General features: G+C 43.3%; 1 protein-coding gene across 2 annotated transcripts in view; it reads right to left on the bottom strand.

The window, feature by feature from the left end:
* LOC121318020 (dynein heavy chain 3, axonemal-like) overlaps window positions 1–25,676 on the bottom strand; it is a 222,943-nt gene that overhangs the window by 167,915 nt on the left and 29,352 nt on the right. For both annotated transcript variants that reach the window (XM_041254203.1, XM_041254202.1), the window contains exons 5-8: window positions 17,865–18,163; window positions 9,852–9,981; window positions 887–1,025; window positions 206–310 (exon numbers count right to left, since the gene is read on the bottom strand). In XM_041254203.1, coding sequence (XP_041110137.1) covers window positions 206–310; window positions 887–1,025; window positions 9,852–9,981; window positions 17,865–18,163 — 673 coding nt within the window. The remainder of the gene's footprint in view (window positions 1–205; window positions 311–886; window positions 1,026–9,851; window positions 9,982–17,864; window positions 18,164–25,676) is intronic.

Consider the following 25,676-nt stretch of genomic DNA (forward strand, 5'->3'; position numbering starts at 1 on the left):
GGCAGTTCTGTACCCTGTATCAGAGGCAGTTCTGTACCCTGTATCAGAGGCAGTTCTGTATCTTGTATCAGAGGCAGTTCTGTACCCTGTATCAGAGACAGTTCTGTATCTTGTATCAGAGGAAGTTCTGTATCTTGTATCAGAGGCAGTTCTGTACCTTGTATCAGAGGCAGTTCTGTATCTTGTATCAGAGGCAGTTCTGTACCTTGGCTGTCAGAGTGATGCCCAGTCTGGCTTGCTCAGCAGGGTCCAGTAGTATATAGTCCAGGATGGATTTCTTCATGGCCTGTGCGTACACACTCTCCACCTCCTGACAGGAGCACACAACATCAGCACTTAACACTTACTGCACAGCAACTGGACTCTGCTCCCCCACTGTTCTCTATGGAGGGTAGCACTTACTGCACAGCAACTGGACTCTGCTCCCCCATTGTTCTCTATGGAGGGTAACACTTACTGCACAGCAACTGGACACTGCTCCCCCACTGTTCTCTATTCAGGGTAACACTTACTGCACTGCAACTGTACTCTGCTCCCCCATTGTTCTCTACGGAGGTAAGCTGTTCTGTTCTTACTCAATAATGGAACAGAAAGTAGCTGCTTACTGGTGTCCTCTATGCATTGCACAGAGGGCTGTACGATACAGAACAGATCTTTCCCTGAGTTTTAAGACACCCTGTAGTCCACTGTACCTTTGTTGACCACTATTATTTCATGGTCATTCATTGCATTACATGAACATGATTTCACTATGGTACCATTTATGAAACATGATCTCTCAATGCTTTACCATGAGGAATGAGCAATGACCATCTCAACAGCTCATGGTTAGCCAGACCATTTCCAAGCACCCCTGGTCACTACAGTCCTGCCCTGCGGTCCATACCTCTCTGAGCGCCTGCAGAGCTGCTCCTTGCTTGGCCGCGAGCTCGGCAGGGATTCGGGATCTGATCCCAGCCAGCCATTGCTCACACAGCGGGGTCACCTCCGAGGGGTCAAACGAGTGGGCAATCAGCTCCCAGTACCTGGAACAGAGAGAGAGAGAGAGAGAGAGCGGACGTGAGAGTGCTGGAGGAAAGAGTCCTCCTGAATGCAGCGCCGTACACTGTGGACAAAACCCAGCAGAGTGTAATAAAGCATGATCAAAAAGCAATGCAGCACAGGCAAGCAGGGCGAATCACAATAAAACATTTATAAACACTCGATCGTGCGAGACACAGTACTGCTAAAAGCATCTTAGTTTTAAAGCACATTGAATTGATCTAAACAGTGACATATCTAAATACCACTGTTTAAATATGAATAGAATCACTTTTTAAGACATCAATGCCTCTAAGAGACTCGCTCTCACTGTTCGAGATATTGGTTATCACAAACTAACCTTCTTTTAATGATGTAATCAACAGCAGTATGTAGAGGCGCCCCTGTTTCTATCGGTTGAATCCACTCCAGCGGATCATAACATGAAAACATGCACTCCTCTTGCTTTCTTTTTACTAGCACATTATAAATGCACAGTAAAAGCATGGCAAAGCGCACAGTGACAGAGCCAAACACACTATGGTAAACAGACAAGGCAGATGAACCTTCAGTGCAGTACAAATCCGAGGAGCACTCAGCAGTGAGACGGGAGCAGCTGCCAACAGCGATAAACACGACAAGTCTGACTGGCTGTGCGCTGATGAGCCCTCCAACTGCACAGAGACACCAGCCAGACTGAACTGCATAGAGACCACAGCCAGACTGAACTGCACAGAGACCCCAGCCAGACTGAACTGCACAGAGACACCAGCCAGACCGAGCTGCACAGAGACACCAGCCAGACTGTGCTGCACAGACACCAGCCAGACTGAACTGCACAGAGACACCAGCCAGACTGAGCTGCACAGACACCAGCCAGACTGAACTGCACAGAGACACCAGCCAGACTGAACTGCACAGACACCAGCCAGACTGAACTGCACAGAGACACCAGCCAGACTGAACTGCAGAGACACAAGCCAGACTGAACTGCACAGAGACACAAGCCAAACTGAACTGCACAGAGACACCAGCCAGACTGAACTGCACAGAGACACCAGCCAGACTGAACTGCACAGAGACACAAGCCAGAATGAGCTGCACAGAGACACCAGCCAGACTGAACTGCAGAGACACAAGCCAGACTGAGCTGCACAGAGACACCAGCCACACTGAACTGCAGTAGAGCCCAGCCAGAGCCCCAGGCTGCCACACACAGACAATGCAGCCCATTGAACTGGCTCTGAGGGATTTGAAACAGGGCTTCCTTCACTATCACTAATGCATGCTGGGATCCTCTACTACAACCACCAGAAGGCATTGGTTTAAATGGCCTCAATGCTGCTCAGGGAGGAATCTGATCATTTACCACAGTTTACCCTGGTTACACTCTGCACTGACCACAGTTTACCCTGGTTACACTCTGCACTGACCACAGTTTACCCTGGTTACACTCTGCACTGACCACAGTTTACCCTGGTTACACTCTGCACTGACCACAGTTTACCCTGGTTACACTCTGCATTGACCACAGTTTACCCTGGTTACACTCTGCACTGACCACAGTTTACCCTGGTTACACTCTGCACTGACCACAGTTTACCCTGGTTACACTCTGCACTGACCACAGTTTACCCTGGTTACACTCTGCACTGACCACAGTTTACCCTGGTTACACTCTGCACTGACCACAGTTTACCCTGGTTACACTCTGCATTGACCACAGTTTACCCTGGTTACACTCTGCACTGACCACAGTTTACCCTGGTTACACTCTGCACTGACCACAGTTTACCCTGGTTACACTCTGCACTGACCACAGTTTACCCTGGTTACACTCTGCACTGACCACAGTTTACCCTGGTTACACTCTGCACTGACCACAGTTTACCCTGGTTACACTCTGCACTGACCACAGTTTACCCTGGTTACACTCTGCACTGACCACAGTTTACCCTGGTTACACTCTGCACTGACCACAGTTTACCCTGGTTACACTCTGCACTGACCACAGTTTACCCTGGTTACACTCTGCATTGACCACAGTTTACCCTGGTTACACTCTGCATTGACCACAGTTTACCCTGGTTACACTCTGCACTGACCACAGTTTACCCTGGTTACACTCTGCACTGACCACAGTTTACCCTGGTTACACTCTGCATTGACCACAGTTTACCCTGGTTACACTCTGCACTGACCACAGTTTACCCTGGTTACACTCTGCACTGACCACAGTTTACCCTGGTTTGCCGTGTGTATTAATATGCTTGAATGTACCTCTCTATTCTTTACAATGTTTTCACTATGCTTTTTAACTGGGGATAATCATTTATAAAGGCACTGTCTCCTCTCCTGCTGTGTCCAAGATAGCAATGTTTATACATCTGAATGTGTGTCATCACTGAAACTGAATAAATGTATGTATCATTTCACTTTTTATTATTCATTGTTTTTGTCAAGAATGAGAAGTTTGAACAACGAACAGGACGATAATAAAATACTAGTGGGATGGCAATTCATTTCTGAAGCTCTGATGCCTCGTATCAGCCTGTCTACAGTACATGTCTGCTCTCTCCTAGGGAAGGCACATCCGCTTATCTGTGCAATACAGCGGCTGTGCTAATCTCACACAGGGGAACTGATACCTTATCTGTGCAATACAGCGGCTGTGCTAATCTCACACAGGGGAACTGATTCTGAGCTCATTCAATGCCAAGACACTGCTGTGAGTCCTGGACACAATGACAGCTCCACTCATCATCTCAGAGACACACAGCCCTCCAGCTTATTGTTTACGGGCTTTGATTGAGTCTCTCTGGGGAGTTCATTAGAGAATAATACAAAAAAAAAACAGGTAATGTCAAATGACAAGTATGGGACTTTTAAAGACTGTTACAAAAGTAAGTGAAATTTATTAGAAAATACGTCAAGCAGACAAACATTTGCCTTTGTTTTATAACTGCAGCCAACAGCCCTTTGGCCGTTTGTGCTTTGAATGCTAAGCAGCAGGTGTGAAACAGCAGCTGCGTGAAAGACTGTTCCAGGTCACTGAAAGACTCTCCTCCTCTCTGGCATGTAAGGATGTGAAGAACACTCACATTGCTAAGGCACTGGCATTACTACAGTAATGAGCATGTCAAGCCAGGCAGTTAACTGAAACACTACAGACCACTACACATTGGATATACTCATTTGGCCAACTGCCTAAAAGTTACACTTTTATAAAGCATAGCTGTTAAGCCCAGACCTCAGTTCAATTGATCACGCTTGAGATGAACTGGAACAAAGTGTTCAATCATCACAATCATCTGCCCACCTCTCTGCACCGATAAAGTGGCCAGCCAGCGTACATTTCAATTACGTCGATACAAACAGAGACTTCAATGGACACTGACCAGCACAGCGAACCAGTTCTCAGTGTCCCGTTTCTAAAAGGACTGATGATCTCTGCCAAGGCTGGTAACAACATTTGAATAGTAAATGTAAGACATAAATAATATTGGGGATGCATGCAAGCTTGCCATTCTCAGCACCCCTCTGCAAGAACAAGTCTGAAAAGGAAGGCATTCCTCCAAGGATAAAGCATGGTGCAGTGTAGCATGTGTGAATAAGACAAGTGCTCTGAAACCACTGCTTTGTACCCAAAGCTACAGACAGCAAGTCGCGACAGGGTCCGTAAGCACTCCGCTGCTTCTAATTACAATGCATTTTATAACATTATTCTTTATTATGACAGTTGTACAGTCCCTGTTCGTGCTTGAACAGGACACACAGTTTCAAGTCTATCCTGTTTCGAAGAAGTAATAGATAAAGCGAAATCAGTGCAACACTCCCCCCCCCCCCCCCCCTCACTCCACCCCCTCAAAAAAAGAAAGAAGAAAAGTACTTTGTCAAGATTCCCAAACGTTACAATGCCTTTTCTTTCCCTGGCGCACAATCAGACTGCAGATTTAGTATTTCATAGCAGTAATAAATATCCGTCTTTTACCTAAAGACTTGACAGGGGAAAGATCTTCGCTGTCCTCCAGCTCTCATGAAGAGCCTGCCCCTCCCTCTCCCTTTGCTCTGAAACCATGGAGATGAGTTCTGCTATGTGAATCATGTGAGTCTCCAGCAGGGCTCTGACACTGATCTGTCTGAATAGACTGCTCCAGCACAGCGGGGAGCAGAACGAGGGGGGTTGGGGGGGGGTTGGTAAAGGTAGCCCTGCTGAGAATCATAGGTCCCAGGCCACAGTCCAGCGAGCGTGGGACTGGTCACACAACAGCACTATGAAGGAGGTTACGATCTGAATTCCACCCATGTTTGAGGTGGGGAGGGAGGAAGTGCCTTCTCACTGAAAAGGCAGAATTCACTCATAAACACATTCTCTCACACACACTTTCATCTTCTTCGGATTCCTTTAGCCTGCCAGGCAAACAGAGCTGAATACAGGTGCCTATTGTTCCAGAGACAGTGAGGCAGCCAAACACTCACAGGCTGACCGGTCATAGATAACCACGAGACACTCCATCCACTTAACCCCTCCTGCTCCACAGATCCAGCTCTTTCTCAACCACTGAAAGCGACTGGACCTGGAGGCAGTGTGGTGTAGTGGTGAGAGCGGAGGGACCGGGAGGGAGCTGAGAGACTGGGAGGATCACTCAGCATGACCCTCCCTATAGTGGTGACATGCAGAGGGACTGGGGGGAGGCTCCCCTCGTGTGGTTGAGTTGAGAGACAGGGAGGAAGGCAAATGGTCTATCTCAGACTCCCTCCCTAGGCAGTGTGGTCTAGTGGTTAGAGCTGAGGGACAGGGAGGGAGGAAGTGTTTGCACACACAAGCCTTTCACTAAACAGTATACGGGTGTGCATGATCTCACAGTACAAAGCATGGCTGTCTGAGACCTCTTACCCCTCGTGACTCAGAGGTAATTAAAGCCTTTCTCTAGTACTGGTAACACAATCGCTTTTGTTTCTGGTTCTTAAAGTTTCTAGTTTTCAGGCTGTGGGATACTGGATTGATTCCAAGTGCGTTCTTCAATTATCCTATACTACCTTTTAAATGGCTTTACCGAGAGCTGCTTTGGGAATGTATTGTTAGCACGGGTGGCTTTTAACTACAGTGGCTTTCAAAAGTATTCACCCCCCTTGGACTTTTCCACATTTTATTGTGTTACAACATGGAATTAAAATGGATTTACCACTGATCAACACAAAAAAAGTCCATAATGTCAAAGTGAAAAATAAAATCTACAACTTGTTCTAAATTAATTACAAATACAAAACAGAAAATAATTGATTGCATAAGTATTCACCCCCTTGAGTCAATATTTGGTAGAGGCACCTTTGGCAGCAATTACAGCCACGAGTCTATTTGGATAAGTCTCTACCAGCTTTGCACATCTGGACACTGCAATTTTTGCCCATTCTTGTTTGCAAAATTGCTCAAGCTCCGTCAAGTTGGATGGGGTCCTTTGATGAACAGCAATTTTCAACTCTTTCCACATATTCTCAATTGGATTGAGGACCGGGCTTTGACTGGGCCACTCCAGGACAGGTGTATTTAACCTGAAATCATGTGAAACACCTTCACTGCACACAGGTGGACTCCATTCAACTAATTATGTGACTTCTAAAGACAATTGGTTGCACCAGAGCTTATTTAGGTGTGTCACAGCAAAGGGGGTGAATACTTATGCAATCAATTATTTTCTGTTTTATATTTGTAACTAATTTATAACAATTTGTAGATTTTTTTTTTCACTTTGACATTATGGACTTTTTTTGTGTTGATCCGTGGCAAAAACTCCTAATTAAATCCATTTTGGTTCCATGTTGTAACACAATAAAAGGTGGAAAAGTCCAAGGAGGGTGAATACTTTTGAGAGCCACTGTAAGTTCAGTGACATTATCATGGCACTTTCCCTGGGAAGAGAAATGAAAACAAGCCTATTAAAGTGATTTGTGTTATTTAAAAGAAGACTACATTACAGTCAATAACAATGGTCTCACACCACAGACTAAGGAGCAGTGCACAAACAGGCTTACATTTCCCACAATGCTCCTGAATCTCGTTTACAGTATACCGATGTGATAACCGCAGCAGTGACTTACAAATCTGAGAGTGTTTATACTAGCGAGGGAGGCTGCTGTCTGCAAGTACCGTACACTCAATATGTCCTCTAGTTAGAGCTCGTACTGCAGGACAAGTGTTTTGGTCTTTCCTTTTTTAAGGTTCTGGATATTCATTAACAGTTGTGTTAATGAATATCCCCAGTGTGCTGCTCCTGCTTGGAGTGTGACTTCAACCCATCACTGAAAGCAGCCTTTGTGACCCTGTATGGTAAATCACAAGGTATCCTAATGGAAGTGATGAGCAGTGACGATTCCACTTGTCGTGACATGTTGAAATGTCTGGCAATCCCTGAGGGTATCCTCAGTTCAGACGTTAAACTAGAAGAGCGTTTGTTGATCCAGTATTACCATCACTGCACGGCAGCCCTGCGGGTTTCACCAGCGTGCACACAGACACTGCCCTCAGTACAAGAGTAACAGTGAAAGCATTCAGAATACAGTGCAGTATTACCATCACCGCACGGCAGCCCTGCACAAGCTCTCTGGAATGGGTTTCACCAGCGTGCACACAGACACCGCCCTCAGTACAAGAGTAACAGTGAAAGCATTCAGAATACAGTGCAGGAGCCCAGCGAGTCAGGAGCTCCCCTGTTACTGTAGCTCAATTTTAAACAGCAAGATTTTTTAATGTCATATCTCAATAGTTGTCTTTTTTTCCATTCCCCTTTTTACTATTGTACGGTGTTTGCAATCATTCTTCTGGGCTCTGCTGCTCTAATGTTTGGCTTGCAGCTTGCTCTGAGCTTGACTGGAGAACCTAAATACCTACACTGAACCAGCCAGCCCCGCCTACTCTCTGCCAGACAGCCCCGCCTACTCTCTGCCAGCCAGCCCCGCCTACTCTCTGCCAGACAGCCCCGCCTACTCTCTGCCAGACAGCCCCGCCTACTCTCTGCCAGACAGCCCCGCCTACTCTCTGCCAGACAGCCCCGCCTACTCTCTGCCAGACAGCCCCGCCTACTCTCTGCCAGACAGCCCCGCCTACTCTCTGCCAGACAGCCCCGCCTACTCTCTGCCAGACAGCCCCGCCTACTCTCTGCCAGACAGCCCCGCCTACTCTCTGCCAGACAGCCCCGCCTACTCTCTGCCAGACAGCCCCGCCTACTCTCTGCCAGACAGCCCCGCCTACTCTCTGCCAGACAGCCCCGCCTACTCTCTGCCAGACAGCCCCGCCTACTCTCTGCCAGACAGCCCCGCCTACTCTCTGCCAGACAGCCCCGCCTACTCTCTGGAACAAGAGCTCTGAAGGTACCTGCTCTTGAATCATCTCAATAGAGGCACATTTTATCACTAGAACCGCCACGCGGGTCAATGTGACCCATGCATTATAATACATCTTTTTTTAATATATCGTAAGATATTCTATTATTTTATAAATGTAGCAAACAAGACAGGCCCCCTCCTCCTAGTGCACTTGTTTTTTTTTTTTGTTTTTTTTTTTATTTCAAGCCTTTATTTGTAGACTGACTACGAGACTGCTATGATTGTGGATTTGTCAAGATGCCAACTCAGTGAAAGCCTAGTTGATTATTTTTCAATGTACCTGGGAGACAACAATCCTTTGTTTTGTTCCACAAATGTAACTGGGGATATATCAGAAGGAAATATTTAATCTTGAAATTAGTCATTTGAAATATGGCAAGCTGCACTCAGGTGCATACCGCAGACTGAAATGATAGGTAGGATAACAACTTATGTGCCTAATATGAAATGTATGTTACACATTCTTTTTTGATATTACTTTAAAAAGTTCAGTCAGCTGGCAGACGCGTCCGCTCCTCCATAGTGTACAATGCAGCCCTCATACCGGAAGTAGTGTTATATTTTCTTTTTATGTAGTATTAGAAACAATGATTTCAATTTTATAGTTTTGTGTGTACATATATCCATTTACACCTGTACATGGGTATATATACATACCCATTTCTTTTGAAATGTGTATTTCATCATATTTTTTCACTGTTTGCAGTCATGCTGTATAGGCACTCATTTTTAAAATAAAGCCTTTTATGTTTAATTTTCCATTTAAATACAGTGTTTCTGCAATGCAAATGTTAGATTTGATGTTCGTGATTAAAACTTTTCAGGTGTATCCGAAAGTCTTATTTTCATAACGAAGCAGTTTAAAAATGTATGGGTCAAAATGACATGCGTGGCGGTTCTAGGTAATCCAACGGTTCTAGTGTTAAAGGAATGCTAACCACAGTTTGAAATTCAATTTGAACAGCACTCAAAAAATACTCCTGCCTCTTTTTTCTGTTTACAATGTTTTAATCATTTGCTTCTATTTTACACGACGGCTTGGAATTTGCAAGGACTTCAAAAACAAAACGCTAGTTGCCGCTGCTTCCTGGTTCCTGATCACTTCCTGTGCTGAAGTTCAAACTCCAATGGTCTGGCTGTAATCAGACCATGTGACCTACAGCAAAGGTTACCAGGATGCAGCAGTTTATTTAAAGTGTTTCAATTATCCTGAAGTAAAGCAAAACACTGTTTTAAACAATTGAAAAAACTAAACAATTCTGAGCAAAATCAAAGGGGAACAAATACAACTTGTTCAATTGTAAGAAGGGCATTGTAAAGCCTTGGTCAGTATGTGATAATACGGACGCCCCCGAACCCAAACACACCCAGAAACAGCAAAGAAATCTGCATTAAAAACAACAGCAAGTGAATGAACCATGCTGTGAGGTGAAGGAGGCAGTGTTTACCTGGGCAGGTGCGCCTGCTGGGGGCTGGCTGGCCGCGAGAGGCCGTGGGTGGAGAAGGTGGAGGGGGGGAAGTAGATAGCCAGGGCGGCCCTCGTGGCATCATCGTGCACAGGGTGGTCTTCCTCAGAGTCTGTGGAGGAGGGATGGTGCAGCGTTACTTCGCAGACAGGCGCGTCTATTTTAAAAGCATTTAACTGACTCCAGGAATAACACCTTTCTGCTCTCTAAACGGGAACTGTCTGTCTCTTGACTACACAGTGGCGTTCTGTTGAGGTGTGGTATTTAAATAACCGGATGCCAGCAATCTCAAGTAATCAGACTCACAAAGTGTCATGAAGGAGGCCTGTGAGGCCTCATCCTGCACCAGCAGTCTGCTGATGAAAGCCCTGTTGAATTCTGGAGACCCTCAAACACATCTGCTCCATCAGGGGAAGCTGTGGATGCACCTGGCAGCACTTTCCCTTTGTTCTAATATTTTGTCAAGGAAAATGATTTAAATTACTCTTTTGAATGTTTAATTCATTAGGTTTTTGAACAGCAAGGGCTGTGTGCGGATGAGTCATGTTTATTTGCACATCCCCCCCCCCCCCCCCCCCCCCCTTTGACCGTGGCAACAAAAACAACAACAACAACAACACAGTGTCCTGGGAGACAGTCAGCATGGTTTAGGAAAGGGAGATCGTGTCTAGCTAACCTGTTTGATTTTTTTGAGGATGCAACATTGATAATGGATAATTGCAAAGCATATGACACGGTTTATTTAGATTTCCAGAAAGCTTTTGACAAAGTCCCGCATAAAAGATTAATTGTCAAACTGAACGCAGTTGGGATTCAAGGAAACGCATGTACATGGATTAGGGAGTGGTTAACATGTAGAAAACAGAAAGTACTGATTAGAGGAGAAACCTCAGAATGGAGTGTGGTAACCAGCGGTGTACCACAGGGATCAATATTAGGTCCTCTGCTATTCCTAATCTACATTAATGATTTAGATTCTGGTATAGTAAGCAAACTTGTTAAATTTGCAGGCGACACAAAAGTAGGAGGAGTGGCAAACACTGTTGCAGCAGCAAAGGTCATTCAAAATGATCTAGACAAGATTCAGAACTGGGCAGACACATGGCAAATGACATTTAATAGAGAAAAGTGTAAGGTACTGCACGCAGGAAATAAAAATGTACATTATAAATATCATATGGGAGATACTGAAATGAAGAAGGAATCTATGAAAGACCTAGGAGTTTTTGTTGACTCAGAAATGTCTTCATCTAGACAATGTGGGGAAGCTATAAAAAGGCCAACAAGATGCTCAGATACATTGTGAAAAGTGTTGAATTTAAATCAATGGAAGTAATATTAAAACTGTACAATGCACTAGTAAGACCTCATCTTGAATATTGTGTTCAGTTCTGGTCACCTCGCTATAAAAAAGATATTGCTGCTCTAGAAAGAGTGCAAAGAAGAGCGACCAGAATTATTCCGGGCTTAAAAGGCATGTCATATGCAGACAGGCTAAAAGAATTGAATCTGTTCAGTCTTGAACAAAGAAGACTACGTGGCGACCTAATTCAAGCATTCAAAATTCTAAAAGGCATTGACAGTGTCGACCCAAGGGACTTTTTTGGCCTGAAAAAAGAAACAAGGACCAGGGGTCACAAATGGAGATTAGACAAAGGGGCATTCAGAACAGAAAATAAGAGGCACTTTTTTACACAGAGAATCGTGAGGGTCTGGAATCAACTCTCCAGTAATGTTGTTGAAGCTGACACCCAGGGATCCTTCAAGAAGCTGCTTGATGAGATTCTGGGATCAATAAGCTACTAACAACCAAATGAGCAAGATGGGCCGAATGGCCTCCTCTCATTTGTAAACTTTCTTATTTTCTTATGTTCTAATGTTCTTAACAATGATAAACATCCACGCTCCAAAGTGATATGCAGCAGACACAAGCAAACGCTTAGCAATGCCTAAAACTGGTGAGAATGTAAGCACCTGTGTTGGGATGAATGTGTTCTACGAGGTGTTATTTTCTTAAATAAATAGTCAGATATTCTTTCCCTTTCAACTAGTTGAAAATAATGTATAATTAGTACCATGGTCTCTCTCTCAGTCGGATATGGTGGTATGTGTACGTGTGTGTGTGTGTGGGGGTTTGTGCGTGTTTGTTTGTGTGTGCGTCAGTATAACTTATTTCAGAATGCATTGTTTTTGATTGAGTGCTGTAACTCTGCAAGGTCACTTTAACCATGCTGCAGAGGCTACTTGCACGACACAATAATAATAACAACAATGAAATGGCGTCAAAGGTGGATGGAAGCTCAGCACTCTGAAACCCTCAGGACTCTCAGGACCCTGCCACTCCCACCCCTAGGTGTTTCACCGAGTCTTCTTTTAGCAGCTGCTGGGCATTTTCACAATCCTCCAGCCCTGGAGGAACCCTGCCTTCCATCATGCAGCTGGAGGAGTCACAGTGTTTCCATTATTATCATAGTCTACCTGCACTGAGACCCTGCCTTCCAACGTGCAGCTGGAGGAGTCACAGTGTTTCCATTATTATCATAGTCTACCTGCACTGACAGCCTGCCTTCCAACGTGCAGCTGGAGGAGTCACAGTGTTTCCATTATTATCATAGTCTACCTGCACTGAGACCCTGCCTTCCAACGTGCAGCTGGAGGAGTCACAGTGTTTCCATTATTATCATAGTCTACCTGCACTGAGAGCCTGCCTTCCAACGTGCAGCTGGAGGAGTCACAGTGTTTCCATTATTATCATAGTCTACCTGCACCGAGAGCCTGCCTTCCAACGTGCAGCTAGAGGAGTCACAGTGTTTCCATTATTATCATAGTCTACCTGCACTGAGACCCTGCCTTCCAACATGCAGCTAGAGGAGTGTGACAAAGTGCCCGCCCCTGTGTATATTATCTGTTATGTTGCGTGTGGTTTGTTAAATGTTGGTGTATAGTCATTGGTACACAGGATATAAATGGGTCTGGGTAAGTGTTTAAAATGTATATTTGTATTTAGGCACGGGATTGTACATCACTTCACGTACATTTAAAGTAGTTAATATGTGAGCTATCCTCTGGGTGTATGAAGAGCTGTGAGGTAAGCCTCTGGGTGTATGAAGAGCTGTCCTCTGGGTGTATGAAGAGCTGTCCTCTGGGTGTATGAAGAGCTGTGAGGTAAGCCTCTGGGTGTATGAAGAGCTGTGAGGTAAGCCTCTGGGTGTATGAAGAGCTGTCCTCTGGGTGTATGAAGAGCTGTGAGGTAAGCCTCTGGGTGTATAAAGAGCTGTCCTCTGGGTGTATGAAGAGCTGTAAGGTAAGCCTCTGGGTGTATGAAGAGCTGTCCTCTGGGTGTATGAAGAGCTGTCCTCTGGGTGTATGAAGAGCTCTGAGGTAAGCCTCTGGGTGTATGAAGAGCTGTGAGGTAAGCCTCTGGGTGTATGAAGAGCTGTCCTCTGGGTGTATGAAGAGCTGTGATGTAAGCCTCTGGGTGTATAAAGAGCTGTCCTCTGGGTGTATGAAGAGCTGTAAGGTAAGCCTCTGGGTGTATGAAGAGCTGTCCTCTGGGTGTATGAAGAGCTGTCCTCCTGGTGTATGAAGAGCTGTAAGGTAAGCCTCTGGGTGTATGAAGAGCTGTCCTCCTGGTGTATAAAGAGCTGTCCTCCTGGTGTATGAAGAGCTGTCCTCCTGGTGTATAAAGAGCTGTCCTCCTGGTGTATGAAGAGCTGTAAGGTAAGCCTCTGGGTGTATGAAGAACTGTCCTCTGGGTGTATGAAGAGCTGTCCTCTGGGTGTATGAAGAGCTGTCCTCTGGGTGTATGAAGAGCTGTCCTCCTGGTGTATGAAGAGCTGTCCTCCTGGTGTATGAAGAGCTGTAAGGTAAGCCTCTGGGTGTATGAAGAGCTGTCCTCTGGGTGTATGAAGAGCTGTCCTCTGGGTGTATGAAGAGCTGTCCTCCTGGTGTATGAAGAGCTGTCCTCCTGGTGTATGAAGAGCTGTGAGGTAAGCCTCTGGGTGTATGAAGAGCTGTCCTCTGGGTGTATGAAGAGCTGTCCTCCTGGTGTATGAAGAGCTGTAAGGTAAGCCTCTGGGTGTATGAAGAACTGTCCTCTGGGTGTATGAAGAGCTGTCCTCTGGGTGTATGAAGAGCTGTCCTCTGGGTGTATGAAGAGCTGTCCCCTGGGTGTATGAAGAACTGTCCTCTGGGTGTATGAAGAGCTGTCCTCCTGGTGTATGAAGAGCTGTAAGGTAAGCCTCTGGGTGTATGAAGAGCTGTCCTCTGGGTGTATGAAGAGCTGTCCTCCGGGTGTATGAAGAGCTGCAAGGTAAGCCTCTGGGTATATGTGTCATGCATTAAGTGACGGGGATGGACACATCAAACACATGCTCGGTTTGTAGCGAAGAGCACTTCTCTGTCAGTGTAATTTCATGGCTGCAGGGCTCGTTTTACCCATGAGATGGTTAGGAACAAGAATTCCTCAAAATGTTAAAATAATATTCAGACATGAGAAATTAATGTTTGTCCCAGCTCCCCTCATAAAAAAAAAAAAAAACATTATTTTTACAATAAATCACAACTTTGACTACATGCAGTCAGCAAGCACTTACAACCAAGCAGAAACACACCTAAATACAAACCCATAATAGCAATAATAATAATAATAAAAAAATAATAATAATAATAATAATAATAATAATAATAATAATAATAATAATAATAATAATAATAATAATAATGATGATGATGATGATGATAATAATAATTCCACACATCTGTTCAATATTTTTTTATTTTATATATATATAATTCTTGTATCTTCTTGTTTCCAGTGTGCTTGAACCCGTCCTCACTGCTTTGCTGTTTTAGAGCTCTTGGAAATCCTTTCAGAGACTATCTTCAATATAACCGATCAGACAGAATGCTGTAACGGTTCAATATAACCGTATATGGAGCGGAGAGGAATCCGTGCCGTGTCTGTCTTACGACATTTCATGCCAAAGTTAATACTTTTGAATATTTCGGAGTTTCCCTAAACATGATCTTACCTCGTCCTCTCCTTCTGGTCCGAGGTCACGATTGTACTCGTAAGTTATGACTCCGTGATAATCGTCCGATAATATAATTACTTATCCTAACCCTGAAATTTCCTTCGTCAATGGGCGTAGTGTTATATCATTGTTACTCGCAAAAGTTATAAAGTGTTGAAGTGTTGAACACACAATGTTGTGTTAATACATATTATATATATATATATTATATATATATATATTATATATTATATAGATATATATTATATATAGGAATATATATATATATTATGCATATATATATATACATACACACAATAGGTTATCTCTTCGAGAAGTTTTACTAATTCTTAGGAAGCAGATACTGGTTTTTGTTCTTGGGAATCAAACAGTATTTAACATTGTAACACATATATGCAATTAAAATGAAAACTGGAAAAAATACAATGAAACAAACGCCCCATTAAAAGTCATAAATAATATTTTTTTAAAATAATATACAAATCACAGTTCTAACACCTTCTCAAACCTGTCCCGTTTCAAATGAATAGAGACCTGATTTGGAGCTGTTATGTTTTTAAGATGGTTCTTATTGATCTTAGATCCCTAACTTTCTGATGAAGGTGCTGCTGTAATTATAACTAGGAGACCTGCGTATCTTACAGCCCTTTCATTTAAAAAAAATACAATTAAAAGCGGAAACGGCGATAGCAAAACCAGCAGTCATGCCATGGACAAGATGATGATGTTTGAAATGTCTCTGCTGCGTGATGTCTTCTGTTAGAAGCAGAGTCATATTTATAAATCAGGATTAAAAACTCGCTTTGTTAGATGAGCATTTCATACAAAATCTTCGAAGTGTTCTTTCTCTTTCTCTAGAGAGATTTGTTGTTGTTTTGATTCATTTTCTGATCACTTTGTCATGTTTGTGTTTAATTCTTTGAATTCATTTTATTGTATTGTTGGTTTTTATTGACTTGTAAAGCGCTTTGAGCCACTGTTATATGAAAGACGCTGTATAAATGAATAAGCGTGCTTACTTTGTGTTGATAGTAAGATCTACATTGACGGAGTCACTTTTCCAATATACTGGTCAGATTACCTCCTGTGTCTCATCTCTCTATAAAACAGTCCTATCATCTTTCTGTACATCCCTATTCAATTCTAAATGGAGGTTTGTTTTCAACCCCCTTCTACATGAGATGTGCTGTGCACTCAAAGAGAAAACTTGCATGTCTTGAAGTGCGTTGCAATGTAATGTGCTGTTCATTAGTAGGTAATCACACAGGTTTGCTGTATTATCTCTTATAAACCTTTGTGTTTATTGCTTTTCTAATACATGACAACAATGTCTGCTGTATGTTGCCCAAATTGCCTATAAAACCCCTGTACCGTATCAATTGCAATGCTTTGCAACAAATACTCTGACACTGAAACAGTTCTTTTACAGCTCGTGCTCACAACTAAACTGCAGATTACGTGGCCGGCTATACTGTCGTTTGTCCTGTGTGTCGGCTAACAGCTTTACAAGCTCGGCTTCTTTTTTTTTTTTTTAAGCTGATTAAAGAGTGAATATGAATCCATGCTATAAAGTTGAAAGCTGGTCGTTCTCATGATCTTTAATGTTATTTTTTTTTTTTTTTTTTTTTTTTTTTATTTCCTCAAGTCTGTATTAAAACGGGATAACAACATGATAGCAGTTATGAGCTGAAAAACCTGCCAAAAATGATTTTTCAAAATGAATCACCTTTCCGATGTTTAACATGCCTTTGTCAAGGAAAAGTGTGTTTGCAAACAACTATTGGAATATTTATAGGGTTCTGATGCCACGGTAGCCACTCATTTATTTCTCTTTTAGAATGTCTTTGAGATGTCGTTCACTATATAGTTAATGATGCAATGATCTCCTGTTCCTTTCGATTTAAACCTGCAGGCATCAGTGTATCTAGTCTATCCATTTATTTTCTTTTATTCTTCTATACTGTATATTATCTCTTTTTTTTTAAAAACAGACACTTTAGCTCCTCCATGGTGTGTCTGTTCCTTGTGTTGGTTCATTTTCTTCTTTATTTCTTCTATTTGGTACGTGGTTCTGTATTTTTATATAATGATGTGCCCGTCTCTCCTACAGATTGTATTTGATTACATTTTATGCAAAATATACCATATACAAGATTGCTATCCTTGCATGACGGATTTTAAGACTGAATATTTATTTTCTTTATTTACGATTTCTTTTCTGTCTTAACCAATATATTTGCACACTTTACATGTACTTTTATCGGTTTCAATGCCCCTTAATGTATCTATGATCCCTTTATGTTTACTGTGGACTAAAACGTCAGCCAAATTTGCATCCCTTTAAAAGCTACGATCGGTGCTTTCGGAAAAATGTTCTTCATTTTTTTTTTTTTTTTTTTAATTAAGTAGACGTAAATGCTTCCATTTTTTTTTTTTTTAAATGTTGGGTAATAATTTAGAATATGCAATTATTAATGGTACTGGGGAAAATGTGAACTAATAAATAAACAAAATCTACAAACACGCACACTTTCTACAGCGCAAGACTTTTCTCCAAGGTTTTCACAACAAGCTATCTGTGAGATTTTGCAGGTTCACACATTTTAGATAAACTACTTAATAAAAAATAAAAAAAAAACATAAATAGAAAGCCGATGGACACCTGTGTGCACCACCATTATTATTATTATTATTATTGAATATGAACTGGTGTCTGGCAATGATCCCAGGGAGCATCACCTATAGGAGACATTCCTTTCACTGACTGTTTATCTTGCTGCATTTACAATGTCGTAATCTCAAAAACATTAACTTTTTTTTATTTTATTTTTTTTGCGAGACTTTAATACAGCTTTGCCAAGCTTTACTATACACCAAGAGATCTGGAGTGGAGGTCCCAGCGTAACCCAGTAGAACAAACTCAAACAAACAAAACAAGGCAGGCAGGCTGGACACTCACCGGGATCTCTGTCCTGAAGGCACCCCACATGTGGTGGGTGATCCCGTTTCAGGCGTCCTGGTGCCTGGTTCATCCCCCTCCGGGGTACCCGCAGGCTCTCGTCTGGAGCTCTCTGGAGAGGAGGCAGTCTGCTGGCTCTCCGCAGCTCCTCTTCACACACAGGCATGCGAGGCACAAGCAGAGGCGGTGGTGGAGGAGAGAAGCAGCAGCCCAGCCCCTCTGGATGGTAATCACTGCCCCAGGTGGCTGCATCACTGATAAGCCTCTCCCCGCTCCCCACAGCCCCAGGGGCTTCCAACCTGCCAGTTAACCAGGGAGAGAAAAGAATTAGAAAAAGGAACCAAAGCAGAAATCAATTAAGCTGTATTTGGCTCGCTGCACACGCACTGCTGCCTAATCCCTCATATTAATGTATTAATGTATGTGTGTGTACATATGTATGAATGTGTGCGTGTAGATATGTATGAATGTGTGCGTGTAGATATGTATGAATGTGTGTGTGTATGTATGTATGTATGTATTTAAAATGTACAGGTAGGTATATTAATATGGATACTCATTGCTGGCACTTTCAAACAAACACACACACACACACACACACACGCACACGCACACACACACAAAAGGTCAGCTTGATGAAAGTTAGGGCAGATGGTTCCATCCTGACATTTCTGGTAAGAATGAATGAGATACGATAGCATTTGCCGGGTAGACATTTCCTTTCTTCTCTTCAAAAGGAAGCTTTTAGATCCTTCCCTTCCCCGGTTTCCATAGTGATTGCAGGGTGGTTGTTGTTTTTTTCATTTGTTTTCAGAGAGAAGGAGAGAGGAAGAGTAAAGCAGGTCTGCGTGTGTGTTGGTGGCTTTGTCTTTGTGTGTTGCATCAGGGTGTCTGTCTCAGTGCAGGGGTGTGGGTTAGGAGGGGTCTGTCTGTCTGAATGGATGTGTCTCTGTGTCTGTCTGTGCCTCTGCATATCTTTATACTTCATTTAGAACTGTGTTAAATCACAAGACAGTGCAGGGAAAAAGGGGTGCATGAAGAAATCCATGTGATATCTGCCCCATGAACATTTGTTCTGATGAAAGAGTCTCTGCAGGAAACCCCTGCAGACTATGCTAAGCCACTGATAGATCGAATGAACTAGTCCTGGTTAAAACACACTGATGAGGTGTGATGAAGGGTTAGCAACCTGTGTTAAAATGTGTGTATGGTTGTCTCCTCATAATGCTTACACTTGCCTGGTGCAACTACAAGTAACAAAAATGTACTTGGCGATGGGATGCTGTTAAATGGAGCAGGTCCAATTCACCTGAGGAATATGTGCCAATGCTACTGCACAATAGCTACTAATGTATTTTCAAAACAGATTTCCAAGAGACCGTCTAGAGATAACAGCGCTTGATTCTGAAGTGCTTCCCAAGAGAGGAGCATTAAAAACAACACAGTGTGATTCGTGAACTACAGGTAAAGCTGCAGGCTCTGTCAATACAAATCAATTAGTGACGAGACACACACAGAAATGTGGGGCAGCGGAATGAGGGTCCTGAGGTTGCTGGAATATCCGCTGGTTGAAGGCGAGGAATTTCAGGACAGAAAAGAAGCGTTAAAGAAAAACGCCGTCTTCCAAGACTCTCAAAAGAGTGCAAATAAGGAGACGCCATCCCGAGAGTGTAAATAACGAGACGCCATCCCGAGAGTGTAAATAACGAGACGCCATCCCGAGAGTGCAAATAACGAGACGCCATCCCGAGAGTGTAAATAACGAGACGCCATCCCGAGAGTGCAAATAACGAGACGCCATCCCGAGAGTGTAAATAACGAGACGCCATCCCGAGAGTGTAAATAACGAGACGCCATCCCGAGAGTGCAAATAACGAGACGCCATCCCGAGAGTGTAAATAACGAGACGCCATCCCGAGAGTGTAAATAACGAGACGCCATCCCGAGAGTGCAAATAACGAGACGCCATCCCGAGAGTGTAAATAACGAGACGCCATCCCGAGAGTGCAAATAACGAGACGCCATCCCGAGAGTGTAAATAACGAGACGCCATCCCGAGAGTGTAAATAACGAGACGCCATCCCGAGAGTGTAAATAACGAGACGCCATCCCGAGAGTGCAAATAACGAGACGCCATCCCGAGAGTGTAAATAACGAGACGCCATCCCGAGAGTGTAAATTCAGGGCAGTCTGTGTGCTCCTAGTCTGACATGAAAGACAATCCGGCACTTGGTAGACTTGGAATAAAATTTGTTAAAAATGAACGCTCCAAATTCTGTCCAGCGATAATCGTTCGTGCCCCAATGCGTGCAGATAAATGACTCTAGAGAACCATCAGGGCAGTAAATCAGGGTTACATTGAGCCAAAAGGGTTTCGGAAACATGACTGACTAATCTGAAGTAGAATAAGAATACCACAATTATTAGGCAACGAATGAATATGTTTTTGCTTCAGTTTGCATCCATTTTATTTTACATTTAAAACAGCTGGTGTCAGAGACAGCACAGAACAACTCCAGAGGAGGATCTGTGTAAACGTTTTGGGAATTTTACAGTTTCTGGAAGTCAGTTTAAGGCAATGGCTTCTCTTTGAGAAGATATGGCAAACAATGAAAAGCTGTCATACAAAGAACCAAACTCCTGGTCAAGAACCAAATACCCGCTGCAGAAAGCAAGATGATATGGAAGAACAAAGTGACACCAGGATCAGTGCCATGTTTAAAAGGACAGCACTTCCACTACGTCTTCGATCAGCATCTCAGCCTCCTGTAACTCAACAGTCAAAGGGCTGGGATGACGGCAAAGCCGGAGAGCAAAGGGCAAGCAATCTGCACACAAGAACCCAACGTTGAAATTGCACCTTGTACCTTGAAAGCCTAAACGTGTATCAGTAGTAGTCAGTGTAGTAGACATGTTTAAATGTGACGCCCCAGGAGTATATAAATATACGGTTAGACTCTCGCTCTTTGTAGTAGTGGTCCTAGGGGGGTTGCCCATATGTAGCTAAATTGGTAGGGTTGTGGAGGTATATGTGCCCTTTGCAGACGCACTAAAGTTTTGTAATCTGGGTTGGGACCCTAAAATGAATGCTGGTGCTGAATCGCTTACACGTGGCTTGACATTAGCAACCCATTCCACACCCTCACCACTCTCTGTGTAAACAGTGCCTCCTACCCCGAGCCCACTTAAGAAGCACCGAGCTGGGCTCCCAAGGCTGTTCATGGTGTCCTTGGTACAGAAAAGCAGGCTCCTTCAGATCATTAGTAATCTTTCGATTCACAAGAGATTCCTGCAAAAATAACTCTGGAAACCTTTGTGTACAGTACATTTTTTATCCCAACTTCTGAAATTGGAACTTGAAATAATGTGATGAAAAAAACAAAGCAAAGCACGCAATCTGTGATGTGGTTTTTATTTTGCTTGTCGTCAAGGTTACCAGTATAAAACAAAACACGCTTGAGACTGACAAGCTCATTGAAAGTGCGAGCACGCCGGCGATCCTTTTTGTCTTTCAGGCAACGTTTTTCTTTTGATAAGATCGCATAGCCTGTCGCTGCACTTCTCAGATGCACTGTGTTCTGTGAATTATTGCTTCCTCAGAAAAGATAGGCAGCTTTAAGAATGATGATGTAAGCCACACTGGGAACTTACAGAGCTGGTATGAAGGGGCGAAGGGGTTGTTGCTTTCAGTACTTTAAAAAACTGAAACAGCTTTATTTACCGCTGCCAAAACTGCGCACCTTCCTGTGAGGGTCCATACAAACTGAACAGGCTGCAAATCAGTTTATACATACAGAGCACAACATGTCTAACGTCTATGTACAGATTTAGTGACTACTTGGTTTAGAGATAGCACTTCCTTTGTTAATATTAAATAGACCCCATCTGATCCCCACGTGGCCCTTCATTTCTATAGATATATTTTTAAATGTATTTATTAATTTAAAATGTATTTCCTCCCTGCTTTTCTCCCCAGCTCTGAAATGTTGAATTAAGTTCCCTCACCACGGAAATCCCTCACCGCAGCTCAGGAGAACAGGAGGTTCGTGGACTATCCTAACCAAGCTTCTCTGGTTCTCAGTTAAAATGTGCTTGGGACACCTGCACTGTATGTTCTTACACTCTGTGAGTTAATGCAGACAGACATGCATCTCTTACACCCCACATTCTTATGCACTCAGTGACTTGTGCAATGAATATTCAAACCCGGGCTCATATCACAGGATCATCAGCTCCCTAGACATGTTAAACTCCAATATCCCAGAGGGAAAAAAACAGAAGCATATTATTACTGACACATAGTTGCATGATGATAAGGATTATAGACTGGTTTGGAATTAAATGCCAGAGACAATTACTTAGACACTAAGCACTGCTGATTGTATCAGGTCTTACTGATAATAATAATAATAATAATAATAATAACAACAACAACAACAATAATAAATGTCCGTCAGTGCAGCTACAGGACGCCTTGCTGCTGGAATTGATGATACAGCGAGACAGATAAATTAATGGATACAGCGAGACAAGTAAATGAATGGATACAGCGAGGCAGGTAAAAGAATGGAAACAGCGAGGCAGGTAAATGAATGGATACAGCGAGGCAGGTAAAAGAATGGATACAGCGAGGCAGGTAAAAGAATGGAAACAGCGAGGCAGGTAAATGAATGGATACAGCGAGGCAGGTAAAAGAATGGATACAGCGAGGCAGGTAAAAGAATGGAAACAGCGAGGCAGGTAAAAGAATGGAAACAGCGAGGCAGGTAAAAGAATGGAAACAGCGAGGCAGGTAAAAGAATGGAAACAGCGAGGCAGGTAAAAGAATGGAAACAGCGAGGCAGGTAAAAGAATGGATACAGCGAGGCAGGTAAAAGAATGGATACAGCGAGGCAGGTAAAAGAATGGAAACAGCGAGGCAGGTAAAAGAATGGATACAGCGAGGCAGGTAAAAGAATGGAAACAGCGAGGCAGGTAAAAGAATGGAAACAGCGAGGCAGGTAAAAGAATGGAAACAGCGAGGCAGGTAAAAGAATGGATATAGCAGACGCACCATTAGACACACAGGATTACAACCCACCCCTCCCAAACAAATACAGAATATTTAAAATTTAATAAGCATCGAGTTTCTGATCAGATTTCAGCAGCTGCTTGTTAATTCCCTTTTAATTCCTTTTTTGCGGTAGGGCTAGATTGTTGTTGTCGCTTTCCATTTGTCATGCTGGAAGTTCTAATTATTGCGATGGTGCTCCAGTACTAGCAGAGCCAGCAGCAGAGGAGAGCAAGCGACTAGCAGAGCCAGCAGCAGAGGAGAGCAAGCGACTAGCAGAGCCAGCAGCAGAGGAGAGCAAGCGACTAGCAGAGCCAGCAGCAGAGGAGAGCAAGCGACAAGCAGAGCCAGCAGCAGAGGAGAGCAAGCCACTAGCAGAGCCAGCAGCAGAGGAGAGCAAGCGACTAGCAGAGCCAGCAGCAGAGGAGAGCAAGCGACTAGCAGAGCCAGCAGCAGAGGAAAGCAAGCGACTAGCAGAGCCAGCAGCAGAGGAGAGCAAGCGACTAGCAGAGCCAGAGCTTCAGCTGCAACCACCCTGTCTGTGATCAGGGCACTGGCTATCGCTGCCAGGTAAGGTCACGCCTCCTGTGGGTTCACTTCAGGAAGCACAGTATGAAATATACACTGAAGAACTTATTGTTTTTCATATACAAAAGTAATGCAGTTTAATATATATAAATAGGGTACATTTAAAATAAATGAGTGCGTACACTTCTCAGAGACGGTGTGCAGATACTCAGAGCAATTCAAAATGAAAGAAAAGAAAAAAAAGAGCTGAAAATCACATCAGGACCTGTAGTCCCCCCCCACCACTACTTTTTTTTCCCCACCCCACAACACGGGTGTCATGCACAGTACTCAGGTATGTGAATACAGGCCTGTAAAAAAAAAAGTTTATTTACTATAGTATAATTATATATATATATATATATATATATATATATATATATTATATATATATATATATATATATACACACACATACACACACACACACACACATACAGCTCTGGAAAAAATTAAGAGACCACTGCAAAATTATCAGTTTCTCTGGTTTTACTATTTATAGGTATGTGTTTGGGTAAAATGAAAATTTTTGTTTTATTCTATAAACTACTGACAACATTTCTCCCAAATTCCAAGTAAAAATATTGTCATTTAGAGCATTTATTTGCAGAAAATGACAACTGGTCAAAATAACAAAAAAGATGCAGTGTTGTCAGACCTCGAATAATGCAAAGAAAATAAGTTCAGATTCATTTGTAAACAACACAATACTAATGTTTTAACTTAGGAAGAGTTCAGAAATCAATATTTGGTGGAATAACCCTGATTTTCAAGCACAGCTTTCATGCATCTTGGCATGCTCTCCACCAGTCTTTCACATTGATGTTGGGTGACTTTATGTCACTCCTAGCGCAAAAATTCAAGCAGTTCGGCTTTGTTTGATGGCTTGTGACCATCCATCTTCCTCTTGATCACATTCCAGAGGTATTCAATGGGGTTCAGGTCAGGCGATTGGGCTGACCATGACAAGGTCTTGATCTGGTGGTCCTCCATCCACACCTTGATTGACCTGGCTGTGTGGCATGGAGCATTGCCCTGCTGGAAAAACCAATCCTCAGAGTTGGGGAACATTGTCAGAGCAGAAGGAAGCAAGTTTTCTTCCAGGACAACCTTGTACTTGGCTCGATTCATGCGCCCTTCACAAAGACAAATCTGCCCGATTCCAGCCTTGCTGAAGCACCCCCAGATGAGTCCAATTTTCAGATTTGCCCAACACCTGGTCATCTAATGGTTAGACGGAGACCTGGAGAGGCCTACAAGCCACAGTGTCTCGCACCCACTGTGAAATGTAGTGGAGGATCGGTGATGATCTGGGGGTGCTTCAGGGTGCTTTTCTTTTTGTTCAATATTTTTTTTTAAAACACTGAAACTCAAAATGAATTATTGTAAGGTGACATTGGTTTTATGTTGGGAAATATTTTTAAGAAAAATAAAAAACTGAAATATCTTGCTTGCATAAGTATTCAACCCCCTACACATTAATATTTGGTAGAGCCACCTTTTCCTGCAATAACAGCTTTATGTCCTTTGGGGTAAGTATGTACCAGCTTTGCACAGTGTCGGAGTGATTTTGGCCCATTCTTCTTGGCAGATTTGCTCCAGGTTGGTTGGACAACGCTTGTGAACCGCAATTTGCAAATAGTGCCACATATTCTCAATGGGATTGAGATCAGGACTTTGACTGGGCCACTGTAGGACATTCACCTTTTTGTTCTTGAGCCACTCCAATGTTGCTTTGGCCTTTTGCATGGAATCATTGTCCTGCTGAAAGGTGAATTTCCTCCAAAGCTTCAGTATTTTAGCGGACTGAAGCAGATTCTCTTGCAGTATTTTCCTGTATTTTGCTCCATCCATTCTTCCTTCAATTGTAACAAGATGCCCAGTCCCTGCTGATGAGAAGCATCCCCACAGCATGATGCTGCCACCACCATACTTCACTGTAGGGATGGTGTGTCTTGAGGCATGGGCAGTGTTAGGTTTGAGCCACACATAGCGCTTTGAGTTTTGGCTAAAAAGCTCTATCTTGGTCTCATCTGACCACAAAACCTTTTCCCATATCGCAGCTGGGTCACTCTCATGCTTTCTGGAAACTCCAGAAGTGCTTTCAGATGGTACTTTTTGAGTAACGGCTTCTTTCTTGCCACCCTCCATACAGGCCAGTATTATGCAGAGCTCTTGATATGGTTGACTGGTGC

This window comes from Polyodon spathula, chromosome 7, assembly GCF_017654505.1.
Source record: "Polyodon spathula isolate WHYD16114869_AA chromosome 7, ASM1765450v1, whole genome shotgun sequence".
In the NCBI taxonomy this organism is placed as follows: Eukaryota; Metazoa; Chordata; class Actinopteri; order Acipenseriformes; family Polyodontidae; genus Polyodon; species Polyodon spathula.